This window comes from Bombus pascuorum, chromosome 12, assembly GCF_905332965.1.
Source record: "Bombus pascuorum chromosome 12, iyBomPasc1.1, whole genome shotgun sequence".
NCBI lineage: Eukaryota > Metazoa > Arthropoda > Insecta > Hymenoptera > Apidae > Bombus > Bombus pascuorum.
Window position 1 is genome coordinate 12,467,709 of NC_083499.1, and position 15,275 is coordinate 12,482,983.

Here is a 15,275-nt window from a genome sequence, read left to right on the forward strand (position 1 = left end):
CGTTGCAGATCGTTAGACGTGGAACGTCTGTCGGAACAAAGCGGACCAACGAACCAGGTCGATTTAAAATCCAGCTCGAGCTCGATGGCGGGCAGCGACGACTCCTTGGACAAGAGCGACCTGGACGAGAACACAGAGTCCCAAGACCACTACAAGCCTTTCCAAAATTCGCCTATAATCCTAGAACTCGGCCAGAAGATCGGCAGCGATCGTAGCGCGTTCGTGAGACACAGTACGTCCGGCTCGTCCGGAAACCTCGAGAATCGACAGAGTCCACCGCCAACGAACGGTGACAAGCAGAAAATAGCGTCTCCGCGAATCTTGGAAACGGGAAACGAGCAGAGCACCATGGCCAAAGAAGCGGCGGTCGAGGGAAGACCGGCGCAACCTCAGAGAAAAAGGAATCCTTACTCGATAGAAGAGCTCCTGAAGAAAGACGAAGGCAAAAGCACCTCGAAGAGGCCGAAATTGACGAATCTCGGGGTGGTTCAACCCTGTGGAATTATCCTGAACAAGGAAATCTGAAGGATCGCGGCCGAGAGATAAATAAAACGGAGGGAAAGAAGAACGTTTCAAGATCCGATGAGATAGAGGCTAAAAGATGATCGTCTGGATTTGGGAGAATTTTCGAGAAATTACACGGAATCAAGGACGATGGTGTTTGGATGATGAACGTCGAGAACGAAGATGCGACTGATCGAAAACGAAATGGATGGACGGGCTGGAACAGAGGAAGATGTATGGTTGGAACGATCGATGAACGTTGCGACGATGAAATTGGGCTAGGTTTATATTACATATTCGTGGCTCTGTATTTTTCCGATCTATCGATAAAGAAAAAAAAAAAAAAACTTCTAAATACTTTATTTAGAAAAATACTTCTTTCTCGGAATAACGAATCGTTGAGAAACCGTTTAGTCTTGTACAAAACTTATTTATTAAACTCTCGTTTTAAGAGGATTAAACTACGTCCGTTAAAGAGAAATGTAACATAGTTTAGCAAAAAGGTGGAACAACGCCAAGTTCGACGCTCGAGAAATTACGTTGCAAAGGGAATAAAAACAGAAAGGTTGATAAGATCGGTACACCTTTATAGATATGCGAAAATCTCGAAAATTAAAGCGATCGTCGTTGTACTATCGATACGGAGAAAAAGTATAAATTATATGTAACGTTAGTATGAATCGTCGATTATGTATCGTTGACCGCAATATCGTAGGTTAAACGTAAGTCCGTTAAGATAATTTATAATTAAATTATTTTTATTCGTTCTTCCGCGTCCGACACCGTCGATGATCTTTTCGAAGAAGAAAGGAGATCGTCGATATTATGCGTAATAACGGGACGTTAAAATACGATAAAGAAAACTCATTCGCGTAGGTGTTTTATCAGTTTCGATGATTTTCGATAGGATCGGTTTTGCGATCTCCGAATACTGAGAATTTTCTGTCGTGTAATTTGCGTGTAGTGTATGATTTCGTTTTGAGAGCGGGACGATGCCATATTATTATGTACGATATTTAACTTTAATTTAGTCAGAGAAACTTTGACGTATTCTAATAAAGTGAAACGGCTAGTAACCTTAACAATAAAAGAGATCCTTTTTTTTTTTTTTTAATCCATCGTGCCGAGGCAAGAGGTACCCGGATCGTTCAAATCCATCGTTTTTGCCTGCTTCTCTTTCCGACATACCTATTATACGGATATATTTGCCCCGTTCGTCGACAAAAATATCCACCACTCGTTCTTTCAATATCTTTAACGTTCGATCGGCAAGCATCTTCGACAACATAAACGTTGTCCGTCGATCGGGACGAAAAAAGCGCAAATTCGATCTAGAATGATCCATTAGGGATAGGAATCTCATCTAGCGAAGCATCGTAAAGCGGCTCTAATTCCGCATAAAAAAAGGTGGATAGAACGTACTAAAAGAAGAGACGAAGCTCGTTAGAAAGCACGATTAGCCCATAACCGAGGAAAGCATGCGAAGCTTAACCGATACAGCCGGCCAATTAAACGAAAGCCTAATAAAGCGATGGCAATAAAGCACGCATCGGTAACGCGAAACAGCGGAGGCGCGAGGATGTAGTAAAGCCATAAACGGTTCGGCCTGAGTGTGTCATACGCGGACGCACCACCGCGTATACATACCTTGTAAAATACGACATGAACGACGGTCACCGTAAAAAGAAGGTGAAATTAAATGGCGGATCGCGTCCCACGAGTCTTACGAACCATCCTATCCACCTTTTGCATTTATAACGTTGTAAAAACTTTTTATCCGCCTCCTCATCACGGACTAATTAATGCACTATAAAACGCTAACGCCTCGACGTCCGCTGATTTATCCGTCTCCCTTTCTGCTATACGATCGCGCACCAGTCTCCAGCTTTCGTAGCCCGCTCCGCTCCTCCGTCCGTCCGCCGCTCGTCCTCATCCAGTTATTAGCCTGAATGATAACAGGAAGTTGAGCAGATGAGAACCTAAAAATAACGCTTTTTAATTATTATTCGCTGGATGTAAGCTTTTTAGACTCAAATTTTTGCAAGATTATACGACCAAATTAAAATAATTTAATTACAGGTAGATTGAATATTTTAGTTTCTTTCGGGCTATTTAAATTGTTAAACTTACGGCGTTTTAAAGACGAAGAGGAGAAGAAATTTTGAACGAACGGTAGATTCGTTCGGTTTAATCGTAAGATTAATTCTCTGAATGATCGTTTTTCATCCGAGTAGTTATATTTATATCGATGTTTATTATTCCGTTATAGCATTCCCCTCTTATACTTTCCATTTCCTTATTCTCGTCTGAAATACAAATTTTCCTAAATTTCTACACGATGATCTATTTTTTATACATCGCGTCATTGAAACAGCCGGTAAAAAAAAAAAAAAAAAAAAAAAAAAAGTAGAATAACAATACTCGTATTGCTATATAAAAAAGAAAAAAAGCTATTCATAAAATTCCACTCTGTCAAACAGACGCAGTCTGTCAATTGTACATGTTGGTCATACATTGGTTGCCAAGTAACCATTTGATACACACAAAGTTCGGCAGCAAGGTTGCGAGAACGGCATTGTAACCAGCGATACGTTTTATTTGTGATTAACAATGGCAGACGATGTAAAACCTGAAACAATTAAAAACACTCAAGATTTGCTCGGCAAATACTTCAAAAAGCCACCTCTCACCGAAAAATTACTAAGAAAACCACCGTTTCGATTTCTTCACGATATCGTCTCAGCGGTAACGTATCTTTTGCTCGTGTTTCTGCCTGTAAATGAAACACGAATATAATCGATGCTTTTACAACTGATAAATGAATGGTATCATAGGTCATAAACGAAACTGGTTTCCTGGACGGTTTGTATACAGAGGAGGAACTAAATTCAGAAAATATAAAGAACAAAGAGGCGAAACTTGCCTATCTAACGAAACTGATCGACGTCGTGAGTAAGTTATAATTTTCCTTGTCTTGTAAAATCTATAACGTCGTTCTTCGACCTTCTATTCCAATATACCAGGCAATAATTTCAGAACTGATTACCGGCGCTAATTTAACCGTACGAGCCAGTAAGATAATCTCAGGCCAGGAACCAGCCAAAACGAATGAGTTATTGCAAGCAATTGGAAAAGCTTTAGACAAGAAGGTAACGATTCTACGACCGTAAGAAACACAAATGACTATGCGATCGTTTACATATATAGATATAAGAAAACCAACGACGCGATAAAATGTTGAAAATGTTTTACAAATTAAACAGATAAGCAGCGTGGAAGCCATCGAACGATACAAGAAGAATTTAGGAAAGGGCAAATCTAGTTCAAGAAGTAAGCCGTCTGTAGCGAAAGACGAAAGAAAGTCAACGTCGAAGGAAACATCCCAAAAAAGGGCTTCGACGTCGAAAGAAAAGTCTATAGAACGAAAAAAAAAAGCTGTTAACGAAGATAATTCAACGATACGTGAAGCAACGCGTAAAAATGAAAATCAAGATTCTCAGAAAAATGTTGAAGCTGCGGAAGTACCACGAGTCGAGGTAATTTAATATATCTTGCGCTTAGATCATGAACATGAAAGAGAGTAACCGAATTTACATGTTTTAGCCAGCGCAAGAAAAAATTCCCGCATCTGCGCGTAGAAGAAGCTCTTCGTCTGCCAAACTCAAACAGAATAGACCGTCCACACCTTTGTCTGAAACTCCGCAGTCGGATAAGAGAATCGACGAGAACAAAAGACGAAAAGAATCCGAGAACAAGTCGAAGCATGTAACAAATGTCGAAAATAACGAATTACAAAATCAAATACTCGATACGTCAAACTCCATTGATTCGGAATCGAAATCTGCGCCAAACATCAGAGATGATAAGTTAGATGAAACTATTGACAAGGTGGAGTACAAGGAAAATGATATAGTAAATAACGAAGCTTCTTTACAAAGCATAGAAAAGTCTGGTCGGTCGATGTCAGAGACACAAATGTTTCAATCGGATAACAACGATACCAGGTATCGTTCACGTCAAATTGTATCTTATGAAAACTTAATATTTGCAATATTCGAGGATAACTTGATAAAATACTTTCAGTATTCCACGATCAAATTCTAGACCAAGAACTTCCTTACGTCCGCCTACCGCGAGACCGATTAGTGCCAGACCTGCAGCACCTAGAATACGAGGCAAAGCAGAGTTAATGGTTAACGAAGAAATACCGTTAGATCGTTTTAATACTTTGTACGTAAAAGATCTTACAGAGAATGTAAACTATTACCGCCTTATTTTCTAGAACCCCTATGGGAAACATTAGCGTCATTGTGGAGAATTCTGATCTTAAGGATGACGACGATGACGCCGAAGACATGGTAGTTATGGAAACTAGAGTAACTGGTAGCGATTCCTTAGAAAACAGTGGCAACTATAAAGCCGATGATCAATTAACGCAAGAACATGGACACCTTGTTGCTCAAATATTAGAAACGCAAAAGGAATTGGTTAATAATGATAATGTAGACGTGATACCTAAAAAAACAAATATCGTAAGTACAATTTACCGTTATCATAAAATATTATCTTTACGTCATTATACTATTTCAATGTAACGTGAAACATAATATTTGTTGTTAGACATGGGATACAAATTCGAAACGCGACACTGTAGCAAAAGAAATTGATAAACTACGAAACACGATACAAACGTTAACACGTGCAACAAATCCACTTGGGAAGTTATTGGATTATTTTCAGGTGACTTATTGATTTATTATATTTTATAGTATCGCTCGTGTAATTTACGTTACTCTTAACAGGAGGATATAGAAGTCATGCAAAAAGAATTATTAGAATGGAAAAACCAATATCGACAAGTAAATGAACAACTGAAAATAGAAAAAATGTAAGAATATACGTATCAAGTTTTGCATCGTTTAAAATTGCTTATTTTAATCATGTATATGGTTCTTTTTTTTTTTTCTCAGGAAAACGCAAGAATTAATAGAACCTATGAAAGAAACATTAAAAGAAATTGATCATAATGTGAAAGTACAATTGGATAAAATATGTCAAGCAAAATCGCAGATTACGAAAAATGATCAAAGGATACAAACATTATTAAATGGTCGTGTGTAAATTTCATTTCACCGTAATCTATAAAACGATGATATTTTCTCATTGTCTTTAATACAAATAACACAAGCGTGTACATTCTCCTCTAAGCTTCTAGTCAAATATTGTACATATGTACGTAGAACATCGAAGAATGTAATACGAAATGTAATATAGTATAAGTAATTAAGAAATAATTCTAATAATCTCCGTTTCTTTATTCAAGCTTATTCAAACAGGGACACTTATACAAAATATATATATATGACTTAATGTCATTACATTACTTAAAAATATTTTTATACCCGCATATCACTATGCATTTATTTCTACATTTCATATTTATCTTGTAGAGCTGAAATTTTATCCTCAGACACGTTTTCGACCGTTTTGCAATATTCAAACAACATTTTTAAGTCTAAAAATTGAAGAAAAATATCATCAACGCTTTATATTATTTCACGTTTTGTACAATAACACTTACTTTCTTTGTCACTGTTACTAGTAAACATGATGAGAGCTCTAAATCGCTTAACTCGACTGAGATCTTTTAAGTAGTAGAATACCTGATTTTTCCTTCCTACGAATTCCGTTCTCAAAATTTCGATTATTTGGCTAAAAATATCCGATTCCATTGAATCTTGAAATATTTTCGGTAAACTAACCTCTGATAATTGCTGGAATTTGATTTACTGATTAGATTAAAATGCACACTTTGTATATTAAAAAATTGGAACTTTTACACGTTGTTCTTACCTTCAAATACTTATATCTAAATTCTGGTGAATTATTTCTTTTCCAATTCATTAAAAACTGTACAGCTGTTTTCGGAATTGGAGGTATAATACTACTAATATCCTCCGAAGGTTCAGAAACTTTGATACAAGTATTATCTTTCACAACATTATGCGGTTCCACTTTCTGCACGGGACCTTTATGATCTTCTTTTGTTTGTACAGGATCATCTTTTTTATGTACAGTTTTGTCATTAGTATACTTATACTGCTCGATACCAAATTCCACTTCTTGGATAGGTATTTTCGTCAATGATTTCTGTAATCAACAAAAACTTTAGATATTTTCGAGCATGGATGTTAACGTTGTAGTTTTACCTTTGAACGTAAATGAGGAGGCTTCTCTATCGGTTCTATTACAATGACTTCGTCTTTCTCTGGTAACCAATCTGGTATACGTGGATCCCTTTTCACATTAGTATCGGTCACATTATCTTTTCCATTCTCTGTACTATCTTTAATATTTACAACACTTTTATTATATTTACTCTTCTCCATATTTTTAGTGTTTATTATATTCTTGGTTTTTGTTGTTTGTACATTCGATGCAGTATTATTCCACGTTTTTTCAGCAATCTTTTCTTCAATCGTAGTCTTTTTAATATCTTTTTTCTCGATCGTTGACATTTTTGTACCTTCCTTCGCTATAGTACTTGTCTGTACAAAATAGCATTGCTAAATAGTATGTTAACTAAATAATAAACTTTGTCTCTTAGTTATTAATTACCTCTGAACATTTAATCTTGTTTTCGATTTGATTTAGCAACAATTTCGCTTCCTTATTAGAAGGTTCTAATTTCAAAACTTTTTCTAAATCATGTTTAGCTTCTTTATATTGTTTTAGATTCATTCTAGCTGTTGCTCTTCTGTGATAAGCTTTTACGTAACTCTCGTCTAATTGAACTGCGGCGGAACAATCAGATTCAGCGGAATAAAAACTACAGAAAAGTGTAATATTTTAGTATCGTCTGATAATTTTTAATTGAATATGCAGATATAATCGAAAGACGTATATACTTGTCTAGTTTTAACTGACAGAGTGCACGATTTGCGTAAAATACTGCGTCATATGGAAATAGTTTTATAGCCTCTGTATAACAGCCGATTGCTTCGGACCATTTCTGTTGTTGCACCAAAATGTTGCCTTTGCTTTTATGTTCTGTTGCTTTTTGATGCGCTTTCTCTAATTCTTCTTTAGACATGTGTTCATCTTCGGAATCATCCGATCGTTCGCTATTATCTATTTTTCTGCATTCTTTATCCTTTGAAACAATATCACAAGTAATCAGAATTTTCCCAAGTTTTATCGAGTTTTGCAGAAAAAAAATGTTTAATTCGATATTCGCAATACATATTCACAGTAATAAACTTACTACGTCAAATTTCTCCCAAGCAGAATAATCGTGCGATTTGATCCTTTTCGATTTAGCGTCGCCTTGATCTTTCTTTGTGGAGGCATTTTTGGTTTTATTTTTATGTTTACTTCTAATTGGTGGTAAAGTGATCTACAAAGGTCATCCCTATAAGTTTATATATTTCTATGAATATGATCACAACTTGTACCTGACCACATTTTTCTTTCCGTAACTGCTCATCTTTACATCTCATTTGTTGCTCCCAATTTTTCATGTCAAGAAATTCTTTCTGTAAATCTTCCGCATTATCCTTCACCTGCTTTTGCATTAAGATCGATTTATCCATTTCGCACAACTATATTTAATAGGATAATTGTAAGAAATGATAAAACGTCAATTACAAATTTAGGTTACGTTCCGCTCCTTCTAAAAAAACGAAAAAATATAAATTACTATTCCACTATTTAACTATTAATTTATTAAAATATTTGATTATTTAAAATAAAATTTTGACTGAGTTCACATCATACATCACTATTACTGTTAAACACGTACGTATTATAAAATGTTTATGCAATTCATTACATTAAGATTATTACACTTTGTCACACGTTGGAAAATTTCGCAACGAATTTCTATATATCAAAATACTTTTTGCCTTATCGATTTACATTGAAATTCTTAATCTTTCAAACAACAAACCCTTAATTCTGTCTGTACAGTACTTATACAGGCACAAAACTTTCAACAAACTTCGAATGTGTTTTTCAACACTAGCGCTTCGCATCTGGCAATCTTTGAAGTTAATATTGATAGGAAAGTGCGAAGCGAATTTTCTATGGTTAAGTTAACCATAAAATTAAATGTCAGGTAATCATAATTGATTATATGAAAATAATGATCGTTTAATATACCCATTTAATAATAAAAACCACTGAAATGAATGTATTTATGAAGAATGCCTTTTACTGCAATATACGAAAAGCATGCTATCAATTTATACATACCGAAACAAAGTTAAAGAAAGCAGCACAATGGTTGAAACCTACAGGATATAAAACAGATATTCAAATCTACAATCCCATAACAAAATGTAATGTGCCGTTAATTTTAAAAAATAAAGGCGTTCTAACTTGGTATCTTTGTGGACCTACTGTATATGATTCGGCACACATAGGACATGCAGTGTAAGGTCTATTTTTTCTTTTTAATTGCATATAAGATAATAATAAATTCTTCGGAAAGGGTCTTTTATTTGATTGTTAAAATTAACATAAAAACGAAATATATTACTATCATAATGTTTGCAATAATTTAGTTATTAAATAATGAAAATGTGAAAGAACATTTTAAACTTTCATTCGCAGGACTTACGTGTATTCGGATATTATCAGGAGAATATTATCAGACCACTTCAATATAAATGTTGTAATGGCCATGTGCGTAACAGACATAGATGATAAAATAATAGCACGTTCAAAAGGGTTAAAACAAAATTATAAGGATCTAACAAAACATTATGAGAACGAATTTATCGAAGACATGAAGACGTTAAATGTTACAAGGCCTCATCTGTATTGTAGGGTAACCGATTATATGCCACAGATTATTCAGTTTGTGAAGAGCATTCTAGACAAAGGCAATGCTTACACTTTGAAAGATGGTGAAATATAAAATGTATCGATTTAGCTATTATTTTTATTATAGACTTTAATTATCGTAAATGATAATTATTCTTCATATAGGATCTGTTTATTTTGATACGCATAAATATGGAATGTATGGCAAGCTATCGACCCCAATATCGGATAGTTTTCATCCTGATAAAAAATCTTCATTAGATTTTTGCCTTTGGAAAGCGGCTAAGGAAGATGAACCATTTTGGGAGTCTCCATGGTCTCCTGGAAGGCCAGGCTGGCACATAGAATGTAGCACTATTGCAAGGTAGAGAGCCGTATTAGAATCCTTCTGTTTTATATGTTGTATCATAAAGCGCATTAGAGCTAATATATATAAAATTTGTATTTCAATTAGCACAATTTTTGGAAGTTCCGTGGACTTTCATAGCGGTGGGATAGACCTCATTTTTCCACATCATGAGAATGAGGAAGCACAATCGTGTTGTTATCACGAAGTAGAACAGTGGGTTAATTATTGGGTACATTATGGATATTTGTCCTTGAAACACGAAAAAATGTCAAAAAGTCTTAAAAACACCATCAGTATAAGAGAATTCCTTGAAAAATATACAGCGAATCAGTTTAGAATGCTTTGTCTACTTTCGAATTATAAAAATGGTATAGTTTGCAATAATTTGTTTATACATATATATGATTAAATTATTTTAGATCAAATGTAAATTTCATTAACTATATTTTTAATATTCATTTTTCAGAACTTCAATTTTCCGATGATGTAATGAATAATGCAGTAGCTGTGTTACATAAAATTGAACATTTTATTAGCGACTGTCATAGTTATACCGTTGGAAATTGGGATACTGGCAATGTAGATGAAGCTACGTTATTTCGCGTTAGTTATCTCGTTGGATTTTATTATTTTACATAAAAACATATATATTCATTATTGAATTAATATTTCAGTGTTTGGAAGAAACGAAAATCAGTATTAATACTGCATTAGAAAATGATTTTAACACTGCAAAAGCCATGAGGTCACTTATAAATCTAATTAATGTAGTTAATAAAATGTTACATGATCCTCAGGTAAATTATATACTTAGTAGCTAATATTGATTTACTCGGATATTCTCAACAACGAACTTAGAATGTACTGTTGTATTAAATTTAGAGTAGTACGAACACTTGTAGTACCTGTATACCTGCTGTAGCTGCAGTATTAAATTATACATCAGAAATGCTTTCCAAATTCGGAATTTTAAATCCTAGTACAGTAAATGATTATAGAATGGACAGCGTCGTCGAATGTTTGATAAAATTTAGAGGTACTGTACGTAACAAAATTTTAGAGCAAGATGTGAAAGATGAAACTTTACTTACGGCGTGCGATGAAGTACGATCGGAACTTTCCAATTACGGTATAATAATTAAGGTACAACATTGTATATATATATATATATATTTCAGTAATTTAATTTTTAAATTATATATTTTATATTCTAGTTCTGTCTTTCCAGGATCGCAAAAATGAAACTAGCTGGAGTATCAAGAAATATTAATATAAATATCAACAAAAATCTTTAATGGTAATTTAATATTTTTAATAAAAAAGAAAATACTTGTTTTTACATTTATTTCCTTGCTGATTCTACATAAATAGTTCGCTATTAATCAGCTGAATCACTATTAGTTTTTAATTTTTTTGAATTATCATTATCACTATTTTCAATATTTTTCCTTTTCGCTTCAACTTTCTTCTCTGCCATTGTCTTTTTTAGTCCTTTCATTTTTCTCGTCTGTATACTATTAATATTTTGCGCTCCAACATGTACGCGTCCAAAGGTTGTCCCAAGTTTGTCCACAGATATGTTCTTCTTCTTTTTAACCTATCGTTTGATCGTATATTAAATAAACAAATGAACGAAAGTAAATACTGGATCATTATTTTTCCTGTCAATCATTATTTCCAAAATGAAAGATATTACCTTCAGCTCTTTTGGCTTTTTACAAGCTTGCTTGAACAAATCTTCAGAAGCAAGTTTCGTACGCCTACAAATTAAATCTGCTCTTGGGCCAATTTCTTCTAATTCAATTCTTGGTATTCTACAATCAGACTTTTTTAAAAGTATCCTAAAACATAATTTTATTAAATAAATTACACTCGAAAGAACTTTATATAACGGTACAGAATAACATCAAGGAAGAAAGAAATGTACCTGTAACTGCGTACAAGTATTTTATTGTCAATAGCAGTGAAACTCAGAACATGTTCGAGACCTTGAAGCCTAATCTTTTCAACTGGTTCCCTTTGAAACATATCCACAAACAAATTTTTAATTCTACTTAACTCATAGTTATTTTCAAAGAGCTCTCCATTGAAAACTAATAAGGGTTTTATTCCTTCTGAAATTTTGGGAACTTTAAAACTTTTCAGTCCTTTATAATTTTCTATGCCAAATTCTACCATATCTAATAACATTTGTTCGTACATTCTTCCCATTACTAAATTGTGGGGACGTTTTTTATTATGCAAAGCGATCATAAAAAGCGGCGCATTATATTTTACAGAAAATTTTTCGATAGGTGTTATATCCTCAAACGGTAGTATATCATTTTTCTTTTGCATTATCTGTGCATCTGGCTTTTTTAAATCGTACTAAAACCAAATATTCATCGTGTCATTCACGTAAGTCACTTTATCATTTCCATTTTATATAGTTCAACTTACCAAATCTTTCATAAAATCCACTACTATCTGTGAAGTGTTTTTACCTTTGAAACACAGAGTTTGTTTAGCATCCTCTATCAATTTCGGTTCTTTTTTCACAATAGCTCGTTTACCCTTATGGGTAGTCGGCTTTCTGCAATAAAAGTTGCATTCACATTTCTAATGTAGGAATGACGTATACAAAACAGACAGATAAGGTATAAAAATACTTTTTCTTTTTTTTTTTTTTTTTTAATAAAAGCTTTACTTTTAGCAGATGTTTGATAAAAGTCGACAAAAATTATAAAAGTTCTAATATGCATAAAAATTAAAAAGTGAATTGTAAACATATACGTATATAACCTATACATTTTAATCATAACGAAAATACCTTATTTTACATAAAAATACCTACACTACTCTTTGCAGCACGGTCATGGTGATAATTAACTTTAAAAACTGTAATTTTTTAAAATTATAGAAATACTGAATGTATATTTATTATGTAAGACATATCACAGCATACAAATACACGTGTTCTTGCACAAATTCAAACTACACTCGATGGGAGATGGGAATTAAATGGGCATGTTTACAATATGGCAGTTGTTAGTCCATAATCTATAACCGCTGTCGTGTACACAAGTCCTGAAACTCCCGTAATGGGGGGATGACACAATTATGCGACGACTGATGTTTCTCCAATCCACCACCAGCGGCGTTGCTGCAGAGTAGTTAAAACAATAGGAGACACAAGGCCATAATGTTGTGTCCCCTAAAGCGAAATTTAATCATAAATAGAATTGTTTATGAAGAAATAATGTATACCTATTTACAAAGTAAAAGAAATTAATTTGTTTACTTCCACTATGTATTACCTTGTTGAAATTGTTTTGACTACTCAATATCATGCGTGTGGTAAACGGTACAAGAACTCTTCTGTCCTCGAATCAGGAACTACCTTTAACACAGGAGTTTCCACACCTGTGTATACAACTGTGGTTATACGACTCATTCATATAAAGTTTATAACTTTATCGACTAGTATCTTGCATTGCTTTTTTTATGTTGATTAGTCTTCTGTTGTTCTCTTTCCTTCATTAATCTCTTATACTCTGCTTGTTTCTCCATTTGTTTCCGTTTTCGTTCCATTCTTCGTAAAAGTTCTTCTTCAGATGCTAAAAATTATTTACATTTCATTTAAAATTAGTCTATAAACAAATAAATAAATCCTAATTTACCTGGTTTCGAATCTCCTATTTCAATATTATTTTGCTCTTTCTGATTACCCGGAACACCAGGCTGTACGTGACTTTTCATCTCGCTCGAAATTTTGATACACTGCTCCGGCTGTGCAACAGAACTTGCTACTGTTTGTCCCACAGACACTTGCTCCATCGCGACATTTGGGCATTTTGATTTTAATACATCCTCTAGAAAAAATATACAATACAACCAAATATTTTAATACAGCTCGTATCATAAAAAATGAAAAGCTCAGAAAATTGTAGAGACCTGTTTTTTGTTTTTCTTTATCATTTTTATTACTTAGAAACGGAGTCGATTGAGCACATGGCTCTGGCATTCTAATTTCTGAAGTTTTATTTTCTGTTTCGTTAAATAAACTATCAGCAACCATATGCGAATTTGATAACTTTTTCGGTAGATTTTGTATCTCAGTATTCATCTCTTTACCAAAACACGACAATACCCTTTTAAAGGCATCTGTAAGAGAACCCTGAATAAAATAATAAAAAGAAGACTACTTCTATAATATACATAAATATAAAGTATTCAAATTTTAAACATACAATTCTTGCACAATGTATCGTTAAGCCTTTCATAGCTCCTTCTGTGTAACAATATCCCATGTCCTCGTGAAATGTTCCATCTTTTAATTGGACCTTGAGAAGCGTCACACATCCACAGACATATTTACCCATGAAAGTTTCAATAAAATCTAAAATATATTTAATAAAGTTTACATAAAGTACATAAAGTTTATATACAAAAAGATTAATAAGACAAACGAATGATTAATAAAATCCATAAAATATACACCTATTGTTTGGCTAGTAATATTATGACTCCATTTTCCTTCACCAAATATTTGATTTGCTAACAATATCAAATCATTATTAAGAGCTAGTGCTTTCACTAAATCTAATTGTTGTGGTAATGTATTTGTCATATTCTGTTTTGAATTTGTAGATGGCTAAAACAAATTATCTTTCTTTTGTAATCTATATTTTTCGTATTTAATTCGTATAACTAAATCTTCTCGAGACACTGTGATTCATACTTACAATTTTTATACAAGACGGATAATTAACCGCGTTAATCATGGGTAATAATATATATATATATCTAAACGGTTAAACGAATTTAAAATAATGCAATATATGATACCGTTACGCTATCGCTTGAACTCGCTCTTAGTATAATTGCGTGAAGTTGGCTTCGATGATTGTATCTAGAAACGTTCAGCATAAAACAAGAACGAAATTTAAACTGACAGATTATACGCGCGAATGGAAAATTATACATTATCTAATTATTCGCCAAAGGTGTGGCTGGATAAGAGAGGTAAATGACTCGGGAGACAGAGACAAGACATGTAAACTGGCATTAAATTATTCATTACTGTATCAAATTAATAGTTTGAATTTCTTAATACAATCTCTTGATATCTTACTCTCGGCAATTTTACGCGAAAACTTTCCCAAGACTTGGGCTGTAACTTCAAATTATTTATTGCAAGCCGCATAAACTAACAGTCCAAATTTCTCGATATAACTTCTCAACACCTTATCTTCGGCGGTTCGTGTAAACTTTCTTAGAAATTTTGCCGTCTCTCTTCTGCGTTATCTTCTTCTCGATCGCCGCGCACATAGGCACCCTGACAATAATTTTGTAATTTAAATCGTTGTTCATTTCAGAAATAGCGGTGAAGAATTCACATAAAGTACTGTGCAATACGTAATTATCTCTCTCTCTCTCTCTCTCTCTCTCTATATATATATATATATATATATATATATATATATATATATATATATGTCTGGCGTTTATTTTATATTCGATACAATAATTTCTAAATCATGAAAGAAATCACCTAATGTTAATTTCGAGATTACATCTTTAAAAATAAGGTATACTTTAATTGTCGTAGGTATGA

The 15,275-nt window shown here is 33.4% G+C and overlaps 6 protein-coding genes across 7 annotated transcripts in view; 3 read left to right on the forward strand and 3 right to left on the reverse strand.

The window, feature by feature from the left end:
* The window catches only part of LOC132912922 (paired box pox-neuro protein), a 31,782-nt gene extending 30,196 nt beyond the window's left edge, over window positions 1-1,586 (forward strand). The window contains exon 6 of the mRNA XM_060970753.1: window positions 9-1,586. Coding sequence (XP_060826736.1) covers window positions 9-525 — 517 coding nt within the window. The 3' untranslated portion in view covers window positions 526-1,586. The remainder of the gene's footprint in view (window positions 1-8) is intronic.
* Window positions 1,587-3,114: 1,528 nt separating this feature from the next.
* Window positions 3,115-5,737, forward strand: LOC132912907 (TRAF3-interacting protein 1). Its single transcript, XM_060970727.1, has 10 exons — window positions 3,115-3,249; window positions 3,339-3,456; window positions 3,541-3,653; window positions 3,768-4,040; window positions 4,108-4,508; window positions 4,588-4,713; window positions 4,787-5,036; window positions 5,125-5,244; window positions 5,307-5,392; window positions 5,475-5,737. The coding sequence occupies exons 1-10, from the start codon at window positions 3,115-3,117 to the stop codon at window positions 5,623-5,625; spliced, it is 1,773 nt and encodes a 590-aa protein (XP_060826710.1). The 3' UTR covers window positions 5,626-5,737.
* A 158-nt stretch (window positions 5,738-5,895) lies between these two features.
* On the reverse strand, window positions 5,896-8,462 carry LOC132912909 (RNA polymerase II-associated protein 3). The gene is made up of 9 exons (XM_060970731.1): window positions 8,352-8,462; window positions 7,959-8,176; window positions 7,769-7,900; window positions 7,413-7,657; window positions 7,123-7,333; window positions 6,714-7,052; window positions 6,358-6,654; window positions 6,086-6,278; window positions 5,896-6,019 (listed from the first exon to the last, which is right to left on the reverse strand). The coding sequence occupies exons 2-9, from the start codon at window positions 8,094-8,096 to the stop codon at window positions 5,931-5,933; spliced, it is 1,644 nt and encodes a 547-aa protein (XP_060826714.1). The 5' UTR covers window positions 8,097-8,176; window positions 8,352-8,462; the 3' UTR covers window positions 5,896-5,930.
* Window positions 8,463-8,543: 81 nt separating this feature from the next.
* On the forward strand, window positions 8,544-11,321 carry LOC132912912 (probable cysteine--tRNA ligase, mitochondrial). Of its 2 annotated transcripts, none has more exons than XM_060970739.1 (8): window positions 8,544-8,937; window positions 9,118-9,413; window positions 9,496-9,694; window positions 9,785-10,047; window positions 10,146-10,282; window positions 10,354-10,476; window positions 10,562-10,822; window positions 10,908-11,321. In XM_060970739.1, the coding sequence occupies exons 1-8, from the start codon at window positions 8,690-8,692 to the stop codon at window positions 10,947-10,949; spliced, it is 1,569 nt and encodes a 522-aa protein (XP_060826722.1). In that variant the 5' UTR covers window positions 8,544-8,689; the 3' UTR covers window positions 10,950-11,321. The 2 variants fall into 2 exon arrangements, with proteins under 2 accessions (XP_060826722.1, XP_060826723.1); XM_060970740.1 differs by having other exon boundaries at window positions 8,844-8,942.
* On the reverse strand, window positions 10,966-13,104 carry LOC132912928 (ribosome production factor 2 homolog). Its single transcript, XM_060970761.1, has 6 exons — window positions 12,976-13,104; window positions 12,513-12,872; window positions 12,119-12,251; window positions 11,607-12,046; window positions 11,376-11,520; window positions 10,966-11,276 (listed from the first exon to the last, which is right to left on the reverse strand). The coding sequence occupies exons 2-6, from the start codon at window positions 12,533-12,535 to the stop codon at window positions 11,058-11,060; spliced, it is 960 nt and encodes a 319-aa protein (XP_060826744.1). The 5' UTR covers window positions 12,536-12,872; window positions 12,976-13,104; the 3' UTR covers window positions 10,966-11,057.
* Window positions 12,573-15,165, reverse strand: LOC132912931 (DNA repair protein RAD52 homolog). The gene is made up of 6 exons (XM_060970765.1): window positions 14,404-15,165; window positions 14,159-14,312; window positions 13,909-14,057; window positions 13,613-13,835; window positions 13,339-13,530; window positions 12,573-13,275 (listed from the first exon to the last, which is right to left on the reverse strand). The coding sequence occupies exons 1-6, from the start codon at window positions 14,440-14,442 to the stop codon at window positions 13,139-13,141; spliced, it is 894 nt and encodes a 297-aa protein (XP_060826748.1). The 5' UTR covers window positions 14,443-15,165; the 3' UTR covers window positions 12,573-13,138.
* Window positions 15,166-15,275: the final 110 nt, after the last annotated feature.